This window comes from Biomphalaria glabrata, chromosome 2 (assembly GCF_947242115.1).
Source record: "Biomphalaria glabrata chromosome 2, xgBioGlab47.1, whole genome shotgun sequence".
NCBI lineage: Eukaryota > Metazoa > Mollusca > Gastropoda > Planorbidae > Biomphalaria > Biomphalaria glabrata.
Window position 1 is genome coordinate 19,780,601 of NC_074712.1, and position 20,488 is coordinate 19,801,088.

The 20,488-nt window shown below is 38.2% G+C and overlaps 1 protein-coding gene across 1 annotated transcript; it reads left to right on the forward strand.

The window, feature by feature from the left end:
- The first annotated feature begins 9,053 nt into the window (after nucleotides 1-9,053).
- Nucleotides 9,054-20,342, forward strand: LOC129924517 (essential MCU regulator, mitochondrial-like). The gene is made up of 3 exons (XM_056019598.1): nucleotides 9,054-9,236; nucleotides 18,291-18,409; nucleotides 20,096-20,342. The coding sequence occupies exons 1-2, from the start codon at nucleotides 9,069-9,071 to the stop codon at nucleotides 18,399-18,401; spliced, it is 279 nt and encodes a 92-aa protein (XP_055875573.1). The 5' UTR covers nucleotides 9,054-9,068; the 3' UTR covers nucleotides 18,402-18,409; nucleotides 20,096-20,342.
- Nucleotides 20,343-20,488: the final 146 nt, after the last annotated feature.

Consider the following 20,488-nt stretch of genomic DNA (forward strand, 5'->3'; position numbering starts at 1 on the left):
TAATTCAAGAAGAAGACGTATATATAGCATGGACGTAGCTAGGGAGGGGGGATCCCCCCAATGATATATCTCCCCCCGCAGGGGGGATCGGAATTTAGTGACTGATTTTTTGCTTTGATTTTTTTAATTTTAAGTGAGATTTTAACACTAAACCATCACTTGCCCCGGCGTAGCCAAAGGGGTTTTGAGTTTAAACTCCCCTACCAGGGGAGTTTGCAGTCAAATTCCCCACTTCTCTAAACAAAACCAAAAAATAAAAAGAATGCAAACGGCCATTCCCTAATTCCAAGAGCATAGCTATGGAAGATTTCGATTTCAAAACCCCCTCCGAAATTTTCGATAAAACTATCCATACATCAGTCACCAGATTCTATGAGCGTAGCCAAGAGGGTTTTTGTGTTTAAAACCCCCCTCCAGCGGGGTTTAGAGCTAAAAAAAAATACCTCTTCAATATAAAAAAAAAGCAAATTACACACTCCATTAATAAAGTGCTATGACAAATTTGTACAAATAGGTGTCTACTCCTTCTTCCCTAGTGCTATTAGAGCATGGAATGGGTTGCCTGAGCTAGCTAGGAAAACCAGTGACATGGCAGAATTTAAGCCATTGGTTAATATGCATGACTGAATGCATGACGCGTTGGATGTCATCATCTTCTTTTTTTTTTTTTTTTTGAAGTAAAGTCTGTATTATATAAGATAAGATAAGATAATCATCTGCCGAAATCGAAAAAGACTAAATGTGGCTCAACAAAGATGGCTAAGATGGATTTTATAGAGATCGGGTCTCAATCAAGGAAATCCTATGCCGAACTAGGAGTCGACCCCTTAGTAGGCCTAAGGATGTGACAGAGCGTCGCGTGAGGTTTGCGGGACATGTTCTCCGACAAATGAATTACGCATAATGAGTTGCGATGACATGGAGGCCATTACGAGGAGAGCGCAAACAAGGACATCTTAGTACAACTTGGCGCCACACTTTCACGTAGGTCCTCATAGCAGGTGGGAAGAGGCTTCAGACATTGCCAGTGACAGGTTTTTGTGGAAGCAGCTTGCCGCCCAATGCGACGAACGACGCGGGAGGATCTAAGTCAGTAAGAATAGCACATTAGGTTTTTGAAATAAAACGTTTGAATAGCAGGATAAAGCACTGTAGATACCTCAGAATATGCATTTTGTCGGCTTTCAATACCAGAAATAGTGCTTGGCGGAGCCCCGCGCTGAGGGAACTCAATGGCAATGGTGGGGACTTTACAATTTTTCCACTAACTCCAGAAAGAACCTATTCTAGGGTACAATAAACGTCTTCCGAAAGAAAGATTAATTATGTACACACACGCACGCGCACACACATTTTTTTGCCGGGGGGGGGGGAGAAATCCCCCCAACCATCCACCACCCCCGAAAAAAATCCTGGCTACGCCCATGATATATGTAGATTTAAACAATAAGTCATCTTCCTATCCTAATTGTACTTAAATTCTATCTATAGTAAACAACAACGTAACCGTGCGACGTAGATGTAGGCTATGCCTATCATTAAGTCTGTAATTTATAAGATAAGAAAAGATAGATTACATAATAATAATTATTTATCTGGTGTTCACCCCCCCCCCCAGCAGGGGGTGATGGATGGAATTTAGTGACTGTTTTTTTTTTCTTTAATTTTGTTTATTGTAGGTAATATTTTAATGATAAATGAGGCCCATGTTCTTTCGCTGTCCATAGCTTTCTTGGTCACTGTCTCTCCCGTCTGGTGCGGTCTAGAGCTATGTCTTCCGAATGGTCAGTATTGATGTTCACTGATTTGAGGTCCCGTTTTATTACATCTATACTAAATAGTATACCAGGAACTATATATAAATTATAGACAAGATCTAGATCAGTGATGCCCAATATAGGGCCTACGCCCGCGGGCCAGATCCGGTCCGCGACGTGGTTCCATACGGCCCACCAAATTAAACGCCAGTACAAAGTGTAAAAACTCCCCCTCCAAAAGACAAGATTGAAACATGTTTCTTGATCAACATTAGATGATTAGGGGTAGGGCCACAATTTTGTCTGATCGATTGGTACCATAACCTTTAACATTTGTTGTTTAGAATGTGACTGAATGTAGAATCTACCAGGAAAAATGAAAGGATGTTTATTTTTTGTGGAACATGATAATAAACCATTATATTTGTTTTATAAAGAAAGTAGAAAGTATGGTTGTTTAAAAAAAAAACAATTAAACGGCATTATAAAACAAATATGACGTCATTCTTGTTTTGAGATAAAAATATTGTTAAATCATGGTTAAAACTATACCTTGAGATTGGATGATCGATGGAAATATTTAATAATAATAATTTAATTTATAGAGGCTGTTAACAAACATAATGTAGGTTCAATGAGCTGTGATAACATTACAAACATTAACACTAGAGCTAAAATTAGCCTACAAACTAATCTAGAAAGGTTTTGAACAGATGTCTTAATGTTCTTCTTGAATGCAATAGTGAAGCATTTTATTGTGTGTCTGAGATCAATGGGGAGTGATCGAGTTCCAAATCTTTGGTCCGTGTTTTGAAAAATCCCACAAACCGTAACTTTTGAGGGAGAAAAGTAGAACTCACTAGATTCTAGAAGCGCATGGAGCGCAGTGTTCTTTGAGGAAATATGGAATGATCAGTTCACTAAGGTACAAGGGCATTTTTTTTTTATTGTAGATGCACTGATGACGTGTGGCCACCTTGTAGTTAATACTTGCTTTCACATGAAGCCAAATAATGGGGTGTGTGCAAGAGAGCTGTAGAGGAATCTCGTCTTGTTTTCAGTGGCACTATTCGTGCTGCAGTTTGGCGATTTTGTCATCAGAAATACCTGCTAGTTGCTAGAATGGCGTTGCAGTAGTCAAGGCAGGAGAGTATGAATGCTACAGCTAGCTTTTTTTTTTTGTTGTTGATTCCGTCGTGAAATCTCGCCCGACCCGCGCAACTGCAAATATATTGAAATAAAGACCCTTGCAGACCGAAGAGCTGAGCCGAAGGCACTGGCGGATCCAGGGGGGGGGCGGTAGGGGCGATCGCCCCCCCCCCACTCGGCCGACCCCCCCCCCCCGAAGGGGGGGGGGGCGGACGAGCTTTAGTATAGAAGTCACACAATTTGTATACGAATTTATTACTTATGTTTATAATATATACTAATTATTTATATTTCAAACTATTTTTAGATTATTTCGCCCCCCCCCATCTAGTATGTTGGCCGATTAGGTGGGGTCGGGAGGGGGCGATAGCATCAATCCGCCCCCCCCCCAACCATAAACTTTTGAGTGGGGGGGCGGTCCAATTTATTTGTAGAAATCACAGCTTGCCAAAAGAATCAATTAAATATCTATATGATTAAAACTTGTTATTGATATTTTAACCGATCTTTATATTATGTCGTTCCCCTGTTGTCCGATTGGTGTGGGGGGGGGCGAAACCTCTACTGCCCTTCCCAACTAATCCCTTTGAGTGGGGGGGGCGGTCCTACTTTTATGGAGAAATCATAGTTTGTGAGCAAGATTAGTTGCATTGATATATAAATTTGATATTATGTCGCTCTCCTTCAGGTATCTTGGCCGATTCGGTGGGGTAAAAGGGGGGGGGGGGCGATTGCATGTACTGGCGGTCATATTTTTATGGAGGAATCATAGTTTGTGAACAAAAATAGTTGAATTTTTATATAATTAATATGTGAGACCATTTTTTATATTATGTCGCACCACACTCTAATCTCAAATTTTATGATTAGTAAATATAAAAAGAAAAAGGTGGCAGGGGCGATACTTGCCATCTTCTTTCCCTCATCGGACAAAGCAATACTCTTTCTTTTTGTATTATAGTTAAGAAATTACAAAATGTAAAAAAAAAAATCAGCCACTAATATAATTTATATATGCTATAAATTAAATTCTCGTATCGAGTGGCCCCACCCTTATTCTTTAATGCCAAATGCAATTGTGAGCAGGTCAGGCAGGCGCGAGCTGTGGTGGCCTATTCTCTTCTGCTGCTCAACATTAAATTCATTAGCAACAGTAGGCAGGTGGTAGCTCTACCGGGTGGGCCCAATCTGTGCACCTCGGTCTGCGACCAAGGGGCTAGAGTCGCCTAAGCAACCAGACAGCACAATTGAACTAAACTAAACTAATCTAGCTAACTAAAAGAAAGCAATAACGAAACTTTTACTTTAGGATAAATAAAACAAAAAGAAACTTTATTTACACACACAAATAAATCAATAATAAAATATAACATATAGAGCTACACTAGCACTACAACTGAACTCAGCAACTAACTAAAACCCTCTAAATCTACAAACACTAACAGACTAACCAAACCAACTATCTAACTATTACTACCCTAGACCTAAGCTTAGAATTAATAAAATATAACAAAAAAAGGTACAGGGAGGCGATGGCAGACTAATGGCAGACTAATGGCAGTCTAATGGCAGTAGACTAACAACAGCCTACAGGCAGTAGACTAACAACAGCAGTACTGCAGTAAGGATAGCAGGCGGTCCCAGCTGAAATTACACTACACACAATTAACTCTACACCGGCACTACTGTCGGCACTGACCACTGGTCAAGACAAAAGAGGGCTCAACGTGGTTCTGGAGCCAGCTATAACTGGTCAGCGCGAACATATCGGAGAGCATGACGTCACGCTAATTACCTAAAACTAAACTGGACTACTGATTCCCCTAATTTGTACCTAGCCGTACGCTATAATAAAATCTAGAAAATTACTAAAGACACGGACTACACAACATTATATACCAAACTAAACAGCATAAAAACGAGAACCTTAAAATTTAAATCTTACAAAAATACCAAAAGGAAGAAGAAAGATATTTATGTTCTAAACTCGTACAGGGACCCTATACAGCTTCTAGACTAGCACTTAGACTGAAATCAGAAAATAACTACTAACCTAACCTAAGCGCTAAAGACAAAAATACATAGAACTAATCAGGGACAAAGAAATGGAAACAGTGCCAACAACTCTAAAGCTAGTTAACTATTTTTAAAACTACTTTTCCTCTACGAGCAAAACACAAATAACAGAAAAAGACTAAAACTAGCAGAAGTTATAAATAGCGGAAACTACAAACACACAGCACTGACCTATGCAAGAAGAAAAGACACTAGATTAAATTATTCTAGCCTGGCCTATATAAAGCAAATAGATCGAAATACAGATAAAAATAGATAACAAATAGACCTGGGGTCGCACGCTCACACAATCATTAGCAGAAATTATAAAAAGGAGCGAGTGTGACGAACCGTTTTAGCTCACTCGAGGTATCACTCAGGTCTAAGCATTTAATTAATTTATTTACTCGCTATTAATCATCACTTTTATTAATTTAGCCAATCAAGCGCTAAAAACACAGCCACCACCCCTCCAATCCAACCCCACCCCTTTGGCATCGATGTCACACTTTACTATTCCCACCTTGACACGCGTCACACTAGACTCTTGACAAGAGTACACTCCCTCCATCTATCGTGGCAAACATCCGTTGACCCCCCCCCCTTCCGGGAGCGGCTGGTCACTTCAAAGTGCCCATTCAACTCAACGCCTCGGGCAACGCTGTTCGTCAAACATTAGCCATTATCAAGGTATAATCTCCTTTGATCCAGCCGAGCTCTGATACCCCCATCCTTTCTATCCTCTGACCACCTGGCGAACTCCCTGGACTTTCAACTCGCGCCTTCGCGCGGTGTCTATCTCCCGGAAACGCCGTCACGGTCAAGCGAGGATCTCTTTGTCAAAGACGCCAGATAGTCTAGACCACCTTTGCACTTATCTCCCGCCACTCACCCCCCCCCCCCCATCTTTCTATCCACGTGTATATGGACAAACTTCATCGTCCGATCTCATTCACGCTGGAGAGCCCACAGGGAGCACATCTATCTCTTGCTTGAGCTCTAGACTATTTTCATTCCCTTATTTCACTTGGATTGGTGGTATGTAACTTAGTAAAGTGCTTGAGAACCATTTTACTTAGTAATGTAAATATATATTTGTGCATTTATTACTACATTATTTGTGTACCGTACTTATTTGTGCATTCTTATCATGGATAATCTAATTAGATTACTGTATACTTATATTTTATATCATGACTTTTGTGGCTAAATTTCAAACCATCTGGACTAGAATTTATTAACGATTCTTACCAAATGTATTTAGCTCTTTAACCATTATTAATTTATCTCTGATATATTAGCGCTCAGCACGAGCCTTCAATATATTATCATTATCAATTCCTTGGCAGGGAATTATCAAAACACCTCTGTAAACATGTCTTATTACTGAGTATGTATTTACTTATGCTCTATGTTTACTTATGTGAGAGCACGGGCGAGTATCAGACGTTGATCTCCCCTTTCCCTTTCATCTCATTTATCTTAGTGATGTATGTACTTGCTATTCACCGTGATTGGTGAGCGTCACTTATATTACTTATCATATATCACTTGTTACTGTTTGTTATTTCCCTTTATGGGAGTCCCCATTATTATTGTTATCTCCCTTGATGGGACACTATATTCATTTGTTAGGTCCCTTTGATAAATATGAAACTAGCTTATGGTTTCTATACATCAGTCTGAAGATGTCCTTCACGGAAAGGCATCTACCTCCCAGTGTTATCATTATGGCTAAACCGACGCATACATCATATCGTTGCAGCTTTTATCTATAGACCACATCCGCCTGAAATCTTAGCAACCTAAAGCTGATAACAGATTTGCTGACACCAGATCTGTAGACATCAGTCCTACTCATCGTTCAAGAGTCCAAGTAACAACGCTAGCCACAGACTCGTCACTGGATTGACTGATTGGTAGACGCAGCTTAGCTCTGCAACCATACAAGTTGGACTGCAACCGGAGCCTGGATCCCCTACACCAGCCCACCAGCAGACAGCATCAGTACTAGCCACACCCGTCTCATCAGTGCAGCACCGGACCTAAAGCAAAGCAAGCAGCCTAATGACACTCAGACCCCTTGGTTCTAACATCTGATGATGATAGTCCTATATATGTAAATACGCTAGATCCCATACTAGCAACTGTACAGCATGTCACCTTTCATTATCTGATTTTGTATAATAAACTGTACATAAGTTTGCATCTAAATATAGTATTTGTTGCCTGCATTTTAACGCTGTGCTTGTAGTTTATATGTGCAAGTAAGGATTCTCAAACCATAAAAATCCCCTAGACACCCAAAACGGCCAAATCTTAATCCGACTTGTCACAGCGAGGATAAATCGTTTTCATTCTACCGCCCCTCCCATTTCCAGACAGAGTTTATGTAATTTCACATGAATTTATCATAATTATTTTAAGAAAGACTTTGCTTTGGAAAAGTAAGAATTCAAACAAAAATTTTCAGTATAAGAGTCACGATTGAGATGAGTAGCCTTTTTTCTAGCCTTTACTCAATCTAATATTTTTCTAGTTAAATTTGGGACTATAACTCACAATTTATGCTTGAATTTTATTGAATATTATTTATCGAATTTTTTTTTCGGCAGCGATCCTCAAAACCTTAATCTAAATATGTGGGGTATCTGATCTTTTCAAGGAACAAATCGGTTTTATTTGCAATGTATTAAGGGCGTATACATTCAAATTAGAATATTTTTCAAGTACAACATTATTCAAAAGGTCCTTTTTTAATAAGATGAATAATGAGCTTTAGGTAAGGAGAATGCGTTTCTTCAGCGAAGAATGCAAGAAAACGCTTTTAGCGTCGGGGCTTCGCCCCGAAAATCACTGATGAATAGTGAGCTGTAGTTGTCAGGAGCAGACGTTTCTGCAGTGAAGAATGCAAGTAAACGCTTTTGGCGTCCCGACCTCCACTGATTAATAATGAGCTGTAGATGTCAGGAGAATGCGTTTCTTCAGTGAAGAATGCATGAAAACGCTATATGCGTTTGATGAATAGTGAGTTGTAGATGTCAGGAGCAGGCGTTTCTGCAGTGAAAAATGCAAGAAAACGCTTTTTTGGCGTCGGGGCTTCGCTCCGAACTCAACTGATTGAAAATGAGTTGTAGATGTCAGGAAAATGCGTTTCTTCAGTGAAGAATGCATGAAAACGCTTTATGCGTCGGGGCTACGCCCCGAAACTCACTGATGAATAGTGAGCTGTAGATGTCAGAAGCAGGCGTTTCTGCAGTGAAAAATGCAAGAAAACGCTTTTTGGCGTCGGGGCTTCGCCCCGAACTCCACTGATGGATAAAGAGCTGTAGATGTCAGGAGAATGCGTTTCTGTAGTGAAGAATGCATGAAAATACTGAGAAATACTGCTTATTTATTCTTATATATATATGTGTGTGTGTGTGTGTGTGTGCGCTATACGCACGTTTATGTATAGGGTTAGGGTTTACTGGGCGTTAGGGTTTGGAAAAAAATCGCCCCCCCCCACTCCAAAGTTCTGGATCCGCTAGTGGCCGAAGGCACTTCGAGCTCTATTAAGTTTGAAAAAAAAAACCTGCTTGAGCGTCAAACAGTAAAAAAAAAAACCTCTCGCCAACCCGTGGACACCGCCACGGGAGTTTTGTTGTGCTATTCATTTAGCCTAACCACTTCCTCTAATGGTCGTTTCCACCCGGGTGCACGATGAGGCAGAACAGCGTACCCGGGCCCTTGAGTGAAAGAAAACTCTAAGATTGCGAACTAAATGAACAAAACAAAATATTTATGAAAACGAGTCTGCAAGTTACAAATAACAATGTTTAAAAAAAATGTAATGAAGCCATTTTCCGGCGCGTAAAAAATAATAAAAGGCATATATATTATTCATTAAATTAATTTCTAGATCTAGATCAAATGGTTTCTTATAATAAAATAATTTCAAGTAGATCTAGATCCAGACTTCTAGATCTATACATATTTCATTTCGTTTTCGTATCTTTTCGTTGGGCATCACTGATCTAGATCTAGAAGCAGTAAAAAAAAAATTCTTTACTTCATTCGATAAAAAAATCTGACAATGTTTTTAATTTACAGTCACAGAAATAAACAATGGCTGCGATGAATTCTCGATTGCTGGCTAGTCAAGCTCACAAATTAATATTGGATGCTAATAGATTATGCCAGCACAACGTAATAAACCCTGTGAGAACAATGGTCAAAAATGAAAGTGGAGCACTTCTTCCAAGACCAACACAAGTTCGGTTTGGGCTTATCAAAGTAAGATTTACAATCTCTAACTCTAGTGATAGTACTGATTATAACATTATTCAATTTATTCTGATAGGATAGTCACAGTGACTTGAGTGACACAATTGTGACAATAGACAATAGTGAATAGTGTCTCTAGGACAAACATGAAACTCTATTACTATTACTATTAGTATTACTATTATTAGTATTAATATTAATAATAATACTAATAATGGTATTTATCACTATAACTTTAGTATAACTATAAGTTAATACTATAACTAAACTAAAGGTAATTTCCGCTTTTTAGCTGGCGTATTTACATCTCTAGACAGCAGCTGGCATCCACTGGCCAGATTTTTGCGATGTCTCAGCGCTGAATCATTGCTAAAAAAAATTATTTCCAGGGGGAGATAACCTAGTTGATTTTAATATCGCCAGCTGAAACCATACTCGAAGAGAGAGAAAATAAAAACATATATAAATAATATAATTAAATCGCTGTAGAGCAGACTCACAGACCTATATAAATATCGCCAACTTATAGCGGATTGCAAGAGAGAGAAAATAAAACAAATAGAAATAATAGGAATATTTACTATTGCAGTAGAAGTAGTACTTTAAAAAAAGGAATGGGGGGGGGGGGGTAAAATATTATTATTTAAAATTGGAATGACATTAATAAAGCGTAAATTTAGGTACCTATTTTTTTTTCCATAGAAATTGAATTAAAATAGATTTAGGGGTATTGCCCTATGTATGATGGGATTATTGTATAGATCTATGAAGTTATATTTTAAATGATTTGATGAAGATTTAAGGTGCTGACAGCTTGTAACATTTTTCAATAAAGCTGAAATGAATGTTGAATTTAAATAGATCTAAGCCTAAATCTAGTGGACTAGTCTAGTGTAATGTTGTGTGTTATGAGACTTGTTGCATTGTATCTAGAATGTGCTTGAGGATACATGCAATAAACAACTGAAGTCCTTATAGAAAAGAATTTCATATATAAATATTTATTCATTTAATAGAAATATCCCAGGTAAAATGACTGTCTTCTCTAATCTAGCCTCAAGAGTCAAGGAATGTGGCTAGGTAACCAAGGTCACTGAAACTGACTGACTGGCTCAAGAAATGGTTGAAACTTTGGGAGGGGTCAGGGGTGGGGTTAAACAGCAGGAGTGGGCTGGGAGGGTGGTCAGGGCTGTGAGGTGAAAATGTGGGAGCGACAGGGAGGGGTCAGGGGAGGGGTGAAACTGCAGCATGGGGCTGGGAGGGGAGGGGTGGGTGTGTATAGCTGGATCCTTTGATCGGGAAAAACAGATTGACCAGAGAATGATGAAGTCCAGGTCTTACTGTAATAGGGCATGTCGAAGGTGCTGGAAGGTGCGAATAGGGCCAGATGCATTGCGAAATCCTGTCACTGTAGGCCAATGAAAGTAACTATCAGTGCTTGCTTACAGGGAACTTCTACTGTCAAAAACAGTCTTTAGATCTCTATCGGCATTTTCTCTTGTGACCAATCCATCTCCACTTCCTCTCTAAGATCTACACCTCTATATTTTTCTGCCCACTCATCTCCCACAGTTTGGTGTTTTCTACTTTGTCGTACCAGTGTATTTTTAGGATATTTCTCAGGCATCTGTTGATGAAGGTCTGTACTATTTTTGTTGTCGCTTCAGTTGTTCTCCATGTTTCCGAACCATTCAATAGGACAGCCTTGACAATAGAGTTAAAGATTCTTAGTTTAGTCTTGTTTGAGATGTGAGGAGATTTACCGTCAGGTTGGTTTTAGCTGTGTAAATCAGTAAATATCTGACGCGCTAATTTATCATTCTGTTCTGCCTTCCCTTCCACAAGCACATCTTAAAGGTTAAGGTAGTTGGGGATAAGGCGATTATATTTATCGTCATCACAACCGATCCGACTCTGTATCAATCATCAGAATCTTTTGCTTTATCGTTTAAAAGGGGTGGGGGCTGAAATGGTAAAATTCAATACTCTACCCTCTGTGACAAGTCAAAAACTCGCTGTCAGAGTCACTCTAAATTATCACAGCATTAATTATTATTTTTCATTATTTATTTATTTTATTTTAATTATTTCCCCATCCTACCCCTGAATTCTCCACCCGCACCACCTTTTCTCCTCCAGGCTAGACTTAGTTGACCACCTTGGAGAAAACTAGGCCAGTCCTTTCATTTATCTGCCCTTGATCGGGGAAAGATAATCACACTATCTCTTTTGTCTTATCCGCCGGATGTCTGACTGACGGTCGCGGTTGACACCACCTTGGTTTGAATGCAAGCTAATCCTTCTCCCCCCCTTCTCTCACGTCTCTCTTTGATCTAAGGGATTACCCTGGTTAACACACCGCGTGATATTCCAAGGTGCGGCTCCCACCTCGAGTCAAATCCACCCACGTGTAAGATAAATCTTAGCCTTGGACATTTCCTGTGTCCGCCCACATTCTCCAGGCCTGTATATAAGTAGATTCAAATCAAGCCAGACCCTTTCACTCCTCTATCGCTGTCGATCGAGTCTGGACTATATCATTTATTCTCCCTCCTAGAGGAATACCTGGTGGTAAGCCGAACTTAATCACAAGTTCCATCTTAACTACTTTTGTGCTATTTCCATTGGATATTATCATGTGTATTTTGCTTAGTTCATTTGTATTTAATTAGTGCATTGTGTATTTCTCACTGGCGTAAGTAGAAAACATAAACATGTGCTATGTTTGTATTTTAGTATTGCATTAATCTATTAATGCTAGGTTGCTCAATTGATCGTTGATGCAACCATGTATATATTTGTACATCTTATGTTATTCCTTTATCTCGGCTGACAACCGTGATAATTTTACTAGCGCACTGATACTGCGTTTAGAGAAGATATATGAATTATCTCCGCTTTACTCATTTTACTCTTATAAGAGTTACCCCGCTTGAACGGACACACTCTACATTCAAGCACGCTCCATTGTTCTCGACCCACGGTCATATGTAAACAAATCGTCTGGGTCGCTGACCACCGCCCTTCTCCCCCCCCCCCTTCTTTCTCTATCCACCTGTGTTGTTTATTTGAGACTATTATTTCCCCTTTTATGTACATTTCTATATTGCTACTATCTGCCATCTATTTTCCAAATCCCATTTGTCATCATCTCCCCTTTATGCTCTAAAGCAATTTTACCAATCTGACGAATGCACCTCAGTCGAGGGCATCGATAAGATGTATGAGAGACATGTCCTAACTTGTCTTTATTTATCCGCAGCCTCCCTCAGGTGTCTGCCTATTTGCCTACTGGCCTATCTATGTGCTTAGTGCTAATCAGCGCTGCACTTGCCTAGTTGCTATCAAGAATCACCTATTGCCTAGTTACTGGATCAACGATCCATTTACCTGCAGTTGTGCTTAGTGCTATTCAGCGCTGCATTTGCCTACTGAGATCTACCCAACTCTACTACTTGGCGCTATCGGCATTGCCCGCCTATTCGACAGCCCACCTGTCAAGCTATTAGGCGCGACGTCCCTATAGAGTCAGATCTGTGCGAGACGTCATAGCTACGCCAACCCTCTGCAACTCACTGGACATATCCTGTTACTCACACTGCCCACGGCAGATCAGCTCTGCCCGCAGTAACCTTGTGCCCACGGTATCCGGCCACCCGCCATACTGTGCCCACTACAGATACTAGAACTTGGGACTGAGACTCCACAAGAGCTATATCGCCGGCGTCCCTCTATCCGCTAGAGCGCCACCCCCAGCTGCAGAACCTCAAGCCAGGACACAGCCAGCTGCGACATCAACAGGAATACCAGCTAAGTCAGAGGACAAAGTGACATACTCTCTTATTATGTGCAAGAGTGATGATTAAACATAGAATATACTAGAGATAGATGCAAACCCTCCCTCTTTTTATTATTATATGTATATTCATGTAAATAAATATCCTTTATTTTAACTTTTGTATCTATCTTTCATTGCTTTGTCTCGTTGCGTGTCTGCTCCCGATTCATATGCTGATAAGTGGGGGTGTGATAGCATTAAAAATAATCATCCCCTAGACATAAAACGTGCCAAACACACGTCACATTTCCCCACCTGTCACACCCTCAAACTTGACTTTGCATTTACTACTGACTTATGAGCGGCTGAATTTTACATTAGAGAGAGGTAGCGACATAATATATATTTAAAAAATAATAATATTAACAATTAATCTAAAGGGTTGGTGGTGGATGTGAAGCATTAAGCGGGAAATCATCTCTACCTCCCCTCCACAGAATCCTTTGATGTGCAGGCCTAAATTATATAATGTGATTTTCCCCCGCATTCTTGTGATTGTACTTTTTTTTCCGTTTGTCAGCTTTTCTTTTGATTCATGAACATTCTGTTGAAAATTAGTTATTGTTGGTATTTTCGGAATAAAACATGCGCTAAAAAAATCAATTATCTTCTAAAATTAAGTCTCTATTGAAGAGTGCCTAATTTTCTGCCTTGTCAAAAAGTGTCCGATTTCCCGGTCCCGGGTGCTTAAATTACTGGGAGCTTAAATATTTCCAGACACCAGTCGATTGTGAGTCAGAAAGAATAAAATCATATGTTAATAGCAGAGCTGAGTTTGTCACCCAGTCCATCTACTGTACATACACACACACACCGTTTTCCATTCATTGGACCAAGGCAGACTCAGCCTCGGGTCACAGAGGTCGTTTAGCTTCCCTCCCCTTATCACTGTTAAAGCAAAGAGGGACACCCATGAGCCGCTAGCCGAAAACGCCATCGTCTGGATGTTACGTCATCCTGGATGTCTTGCTAACTTCTGTTTCCCCCCCCCCCCCCCCCGTAAGACTTAGTTTTCTTTCGCCACTTTCTCTTCCCTCCCCTCTTCTTGACATTCTTTCATTTTCCATATATGACTCCCCTCCCCTCTTGTGAATGGTAATTGGTGTGCGTGTGTGGCGTATTGTATGAGTGTGACTTATATAACACACCTGTGGTGTATTGCTCCAGTGGTCAAAAATGGGACGCCTAGTAAATGAGGTATGTCTTTGATGGTTGTGAGATATGAACAATATGGGTATTTGGACGTGTGCGCTGTTTTCTTGTTGAACTTACAGACCGCCGAGCAGCAACTTTAGAACAGAATTAGAATACGACTAATTTCGTATTTATCACCAACTATCAGGATCCACTTGTCCAGATACTACGTTGTTGTAATTATCTTTGACTCAACTCTTTTGACACACAAAATAATCAGCTCTGCAAAGGTTTATAGTGCTTTGTTAACAGCACTTAATAAATTAAATTATTATTTTATAGTTATTTGCAGGAGCTTGCATACCTAGATAAACCTAACTCTATCCTAACCCTAACCTTAACGGTACCTAAACAGTTAATATGAACAGTAGGCCTATATCTAGAGGAAAAATGTCGATTTTGCACATTAACGTAACCGGTAGCTAATCAATTAATGAGCAGATTAGCTAGCTCCTCCTTCGTAGCTGAAGATGAGATTATTTCCCATTTTCTATGAATTTGAAGATGGCTTTGAAGTCCATTTTTTCTTTTAAAAAGCGACCACATAGATGGCATGGGTTGCTGCAGATATGCCTGCTTCTTATCTCACCTTCCTTTTTTTAAATCTTAGATCTACGTTCTTTGTTGATTACCAAGCTCCTTGCGTCATATCATGAAACACGACACTCACGGCCTCAGGCAATAAGAAAGAATCCAGAGATATAGCGTTTCCCTCACACTCCTTGAGAGAACTCTTAAAAGTGTCTTTGTAACGTTTGTGTTGACCCTCCCACGCAATTGTTGCTGTGGCATGGGTACTGTTTATCTGTAACAACTCAAGGAGTTCAACGTCTGTTATGTGGTCAAGCCAATAAACCAAATGGATTATTCTCTAATGCAACTCTAATGTTTGCTTATGCGCCAACTATGTCCAACCCAAACCAAAGACTAGCTAAGTAATGTGCACATTGACGGATTTTAAGCTTTAGCGGTACTGTATCAGTGTGCACTTGTCTCCTCTACCGCCTTAAAATCGTTTTCAAAACTAAAATGTACTAAAATGCTAGTACTGGTTAATCTACCTTAGTTTAGTCACCTGTCTGGAATGAGATGAGAAAAGAGGGGGGGGGGGGGTGGAATTAATATGCCTCATTAATTGTTTTGCCATTAATAAGATACCTGGTAAGCTAAGTATTTTTTAACTCTCAATAATTTCATATAAAACACACGCGCAAGCGCGCACGCACGCACACACATACATATATATATATATATATATATAAGAAAAAAACAACAACATTAGAACAGATTTTTAATATTTTAATAAAATTTGTCACATTCAATAGACCACAAAAAAACATGAATCCTTAACAAACTCAATCTACACCAACACACACAAAAATAAAATATAATAGTATATTGAGAAATACAGGGTTCGTAGCCACCTTGAAAACCTGGAAAACACCTTGAATTTCATATTAAATTCTAGGCCTTGTAAAAGCCTTGAATTTCGTAAAAAACGGTGAAAAAACCTTGAATTTTAAAACTGGACCTTGAGTTCTTTCCCTCCCGATACCTAGTGTTTATTTTTTTTTTTTTTTTCGGTTACATTGAGCTGACCAGTGACGACGCGTCTACACCGCCTTTCACCCACTTGTGAAGGGCGACCTCGTGATTGAAAACGACCTTGGCTCAAGCAAGCATTTCACTTAGCACTATTTTCCTTTCACTGTTACTACTGAAGACGCGCTAGATCTAGTCTGTAGTGACTATTGTCTATAACTAGAGCAATTAGCAGCCTAATGTGAAGGCTACACCCCTCCGGGCCCTCCCTCGCCGAAAATCTTTTTCTTGTAACAGTAAGAGTGACTTCGCGTGGAAAGTCCGTATATCATCTAATCTTTGTGTCTTTCTGAGTATTTTATTAGATTTTGTATTTGGAGATTATGATTCAGTGTTTAAGTATAATTGCTACCGGTACTTTAATTTTGAGTCTTCTCACGATACATCCTTCTCATCTAGCTAGAAATAGTATCTAGATTTAGATCTAAGTTAGATCTAGTGAAGATAATTCGCGCTTAACCTGAAAACTCCGTGAATTTTAGTTAATTTAAGGATCTAGATCCAGGTACATCTAATGTCTAGATTGCTCTAGAAATACGCTAGATTCTAGATTTACGCTAAATCACTAGAATCTAGTGAAGATAATTCTCTCACAGCCGTTAAAAGTCCGCGAAGTTTAGTGACATTGAGTTAGAATCTATAGAGTCTAAATCTACGATAGATGGCGGTATGGTAGGCTATTGACTATTCATTCACTCTAAATACTTAGTCTTAGTATTATTTATTTTATTACTCTCTACATTCTCTATATAGTATATTCTATAATGAGTCTATATTCTATATTAGTATATTGACTAAACTTTACTCTAAACTAAACAATTTTTAAACTAGATCTAGCTCAGGTCAGTAGCTGGCTTCTACTTCTACTCTACTTCTACTTACTACTAGTTACTACGAATAGTCGCCTTTTTTTAGAATTTAGTCATTAGTAAGTTAGACTTAGACTGGACGGCTTAGTGCCTTAGTCAGTTAGTTTATTTACAAAAGAAAAGTCAAATAAATGTGTAAATAAATGACCATCAACTCACAGGCCTTCTCAATACAAAATAAACTAAAGATACACATAAAAAAATAGTATGGTACACCGCTCTAGTCATATGTTACAACTATGTAAATAAATAGCCATCAACTCACTGGCCTTCTCAATACAAAATAAACAAAAGATACACTCAAAAATTGTATGGCACACCCAGGGCCGGTCCTAACACTTGCGGGATACTATGCGAAACTGATTGCTCGGGGCCTAGTCCGGGTGGGAATAAAGATAATAAGTGAAAATTAAGATTTTGTATGAGAAAAAAAATTCGACTTTGCATTTTATTCATACTTTACTAAGTACGAAATTGCGATATAAAAGTAAATAAGTAAATAATATTTTGCAATTTAATAATTAACATAGAATTAGCGCGGGGCCTATGAAAGCGCGGGGCCGGTTGCAGTGGCCTAAAACCGGCCCTGGGCACACCGCCCTAGTCATATAATATATACACTATCGTCACATTCTGGAAATCACACATCAGTGTAGAAAAGTTAAGGTCACAGGCCTCAGGTCAACACATGACCACTTTTGGCCACTCTGGGGTTGCAGACATTGCAGACTTCAGGCTTACACAGCCAACTGAAGGTCACAGGCCTCAGGTCGAAACACAACCACTTTTGGCCACTCTGGGGTTACAGGCTTCAGGCTGACACAGCCACTTTTAGCCCAAAAAACAAAAGGGTCATGATGAACTATGAGCTTCAGGGAAACCTATGAGCCTACAAGCTTCATAGAATCCCACCTATAGACTCCGTTCGGTAAAGTCCATCTGATGATTCAATACAGGTTGAATCCCTCAGAGACAAGGCTACAAAAATATGTCCCCTTTGGGAGTACCCCAGGATGCAGAACATCAGGGTAAAATATACTGCCTGGAAATCATTTGAGGCTATATCTACTAATTAATACATTATATAAAACTGAATAATGACTAAAGATATACTTAGCCCAAAGATCTCCAGAGCAGGGCACACTTCTCCCGAGTACCCCAAGACACATGACCACGAACAGAAAAAATACAGTTTACAACACAGGTCCAGTGGTCAAGCTGGTAACTCAGGAGCAAGTGACAACTAAACACAACTAGACAAAAAAAGTGTATAGTGTGCAGCAGGAACTGCAGTATAGATTTAATAAGAGTGAAAAGTGTAATAAAATATGTCAGTTGCTAAAAAATGAGCTGTTCTTCTATATAAATAAATCATTTGTGTCATTAAACCTGAGTATCAGGTCTATGGTACGAACAATAGTTCAGAAGATAAAGAACATTTACAAATAATATAGTACTTAACACCAAGTTTAGTTTGAAAGAAACATTGCCAAATATTTTTTACTTTAACAATTTGAAACAAAATTAAAATGCATTTTTCAATTTTTTTGTTCTTTCCAGGTAGCTTTAACTATAACACCATTTTTACTTGGAGGAGCAACATTAAGTCGTGAATTTGCAGCCTGGCTAGAAGAGCATGAACTGTTTGTACCAGATGATGATGATGATTAGATTAGAATGTAAGTGATTTTATTTTGAAATGATTTTAAAAATGTTTCAGCCACTGTTTTTTTTTTTTTAACAATTCCTATAAGCTTGCAAACTCTTCATGGGTGGAGCTTAACATATTTCAAAAACAGCTTTAACGATTCTCCTACAAATTTGACAGTATATATCTTTGGGAAAACAATTACTAGCTAATTAGCCACACTGAAATCTCTGGTTGACTGTTATAAATTTTCCAAATATAATCATTTTAAAATTAAATATGGCCTACATCTTTTTATTTTAAACACATGAGTAAGGATCCCTGCATATATTCAATAAAAGAGTTAAATAAATAAATAAATATTTTGTTTATTGCCTTGTTTTGCTACTTACAGGAAAGAGATATTGTGATTTCTAAACACTAACTTATATTCTTTGAAAATTAGATGAAAATTCATGGGAAACCACTCAGGAATCACAATTTTTTAAAGCTTTTCACATTTTAACTCTTTCTCTCCGTAATTATTTACCACATTCTGGTGGAATCAACGTTGGTATCGTTTGTTAGGATGAAAAGAGTTAAAAGTTTTCAGTAGACAAAGTCACCCCATAGGGCTAAGTAACACCCGTTTAAAATAATTAATAATCTTGAACTCAACATTACAACTCGATGCCATGATTTAGAGTTATGGATGATTTTTAAAATTATTTTCCACCATTGTTTTTCAAATTATTTTTTACAGTAAGCTCTCTAGTGAGATTTTAATTTCATTGGCTATTGCAGACCAAGTGCTAAGCTGTTGTTTTCAGCCGTTATGGGATTGAATAGGTAGCAGCCATATTTGGCACTGTGTTATTGTATGGGGATGATGATAACATTTCTGTTGGGTGGTTGATGGAGCTGTTGTACAATCTGTTGACTTGAGATGTTATCTGCAAGTTCTTAAATACCAATCACCAACAGTATAAACAATATAGAATAAGATAATTCAGCCTTTTAAATAAACAACACTTTATTAAAGAAATAAGGGCACAGTTGCGTCACTATGGAAATACCCAATTAAACCCAACTTCTATGGGTTTTACTATTGAGTCATTACACTTCTGAGGAAAATCAAGTTATATATGTTGATGGCTCTTGTCATAATCTTGTGCAGTTTTTATCCTATCACTTAACCTTAGTTTCAGGTGTTTTGCCTGGCATTTATAGGTAATGTCTTCTTTATGTCCTGAACATTTTATGTACCTCTAAATTAAGGTAGTAAAATCTGAATGTCAAAAATACATACATGCTTAAAGCAATAACATATTTTGAAATTAAACCACAGATATATGTTCATGTAAGTTCAAAAACGTCGAGTAGAGTTGTGAATTTTTAAAACTCTTCACCTATTTATTGCTTAAGTTTAAAAAAGGCAATCAAAACCTGCTTTCAATGTGCGGTATCTATATACTGGTATGTGATATTTCTAAAGGAATTCATAATTTTTTAAAATAATAGTTTTTATATTTGTATATATTTAAAATTGATTATGATATGTAAGAAATGTTTGACTAGCAATAAGGTAGTAGGTTTGAGATGTGTTATATTAAATCACAAATCAGTAAATTGGTTTAGGAATGAGTGAATAACATTATTTGAATTCCTCCCCCCCCCCCCCCTCCAAAAGAAACTTTTCTTATCATTGACATTAATTGATTTTTTTTTCTCTCTACAGAATGATTGAAACACAAGATGTAAATTTATCCTTATTTGTGATTTTTTTTCCCTATATACCTGTTTTTAAATTAAAATTTTTTAAAACAAGTTTTTTACTTCACTATCGGTTATAATATTTACACACATTCTTGTAGGTGTTATTTGTAAACAGACTTCTGAGTACTTTCGCCCTTTTATATTTCAGGATCTGTTTATTGTAGATATTTTTAATAATGGTTTTCAAAATAAACATTCATCTAAATGCATTTTCTGTTGTTGTTTTTTAACCAACAAAACAAAAAAAACATAAACAATTTTCAAAAAACTTAAAAAGACATTACAACTTAGTTGTTGAAATAATAATAAGTCATGTCCTCAAGTCTGAATATTAATATGGAGTGCAGTATCTCAC

Excerpts from the sequence above, each read along its gene's own strand:
- LOC129924517 (XM_056019598.1), top strand. The coding sequence starts at position 9,069 with ATGGCTGCGATGAATTCTCGATTGCTGGCTAGTCAAGCTCACAAATTA. Across the intron at positions 9,237-18,290 it reads TTCGGTTTGGGCTTATCAAA|GTAGCTTTAACTATAACACC; the intron begins GTAAGATTTACA and ends TGTTCTTTCCAG.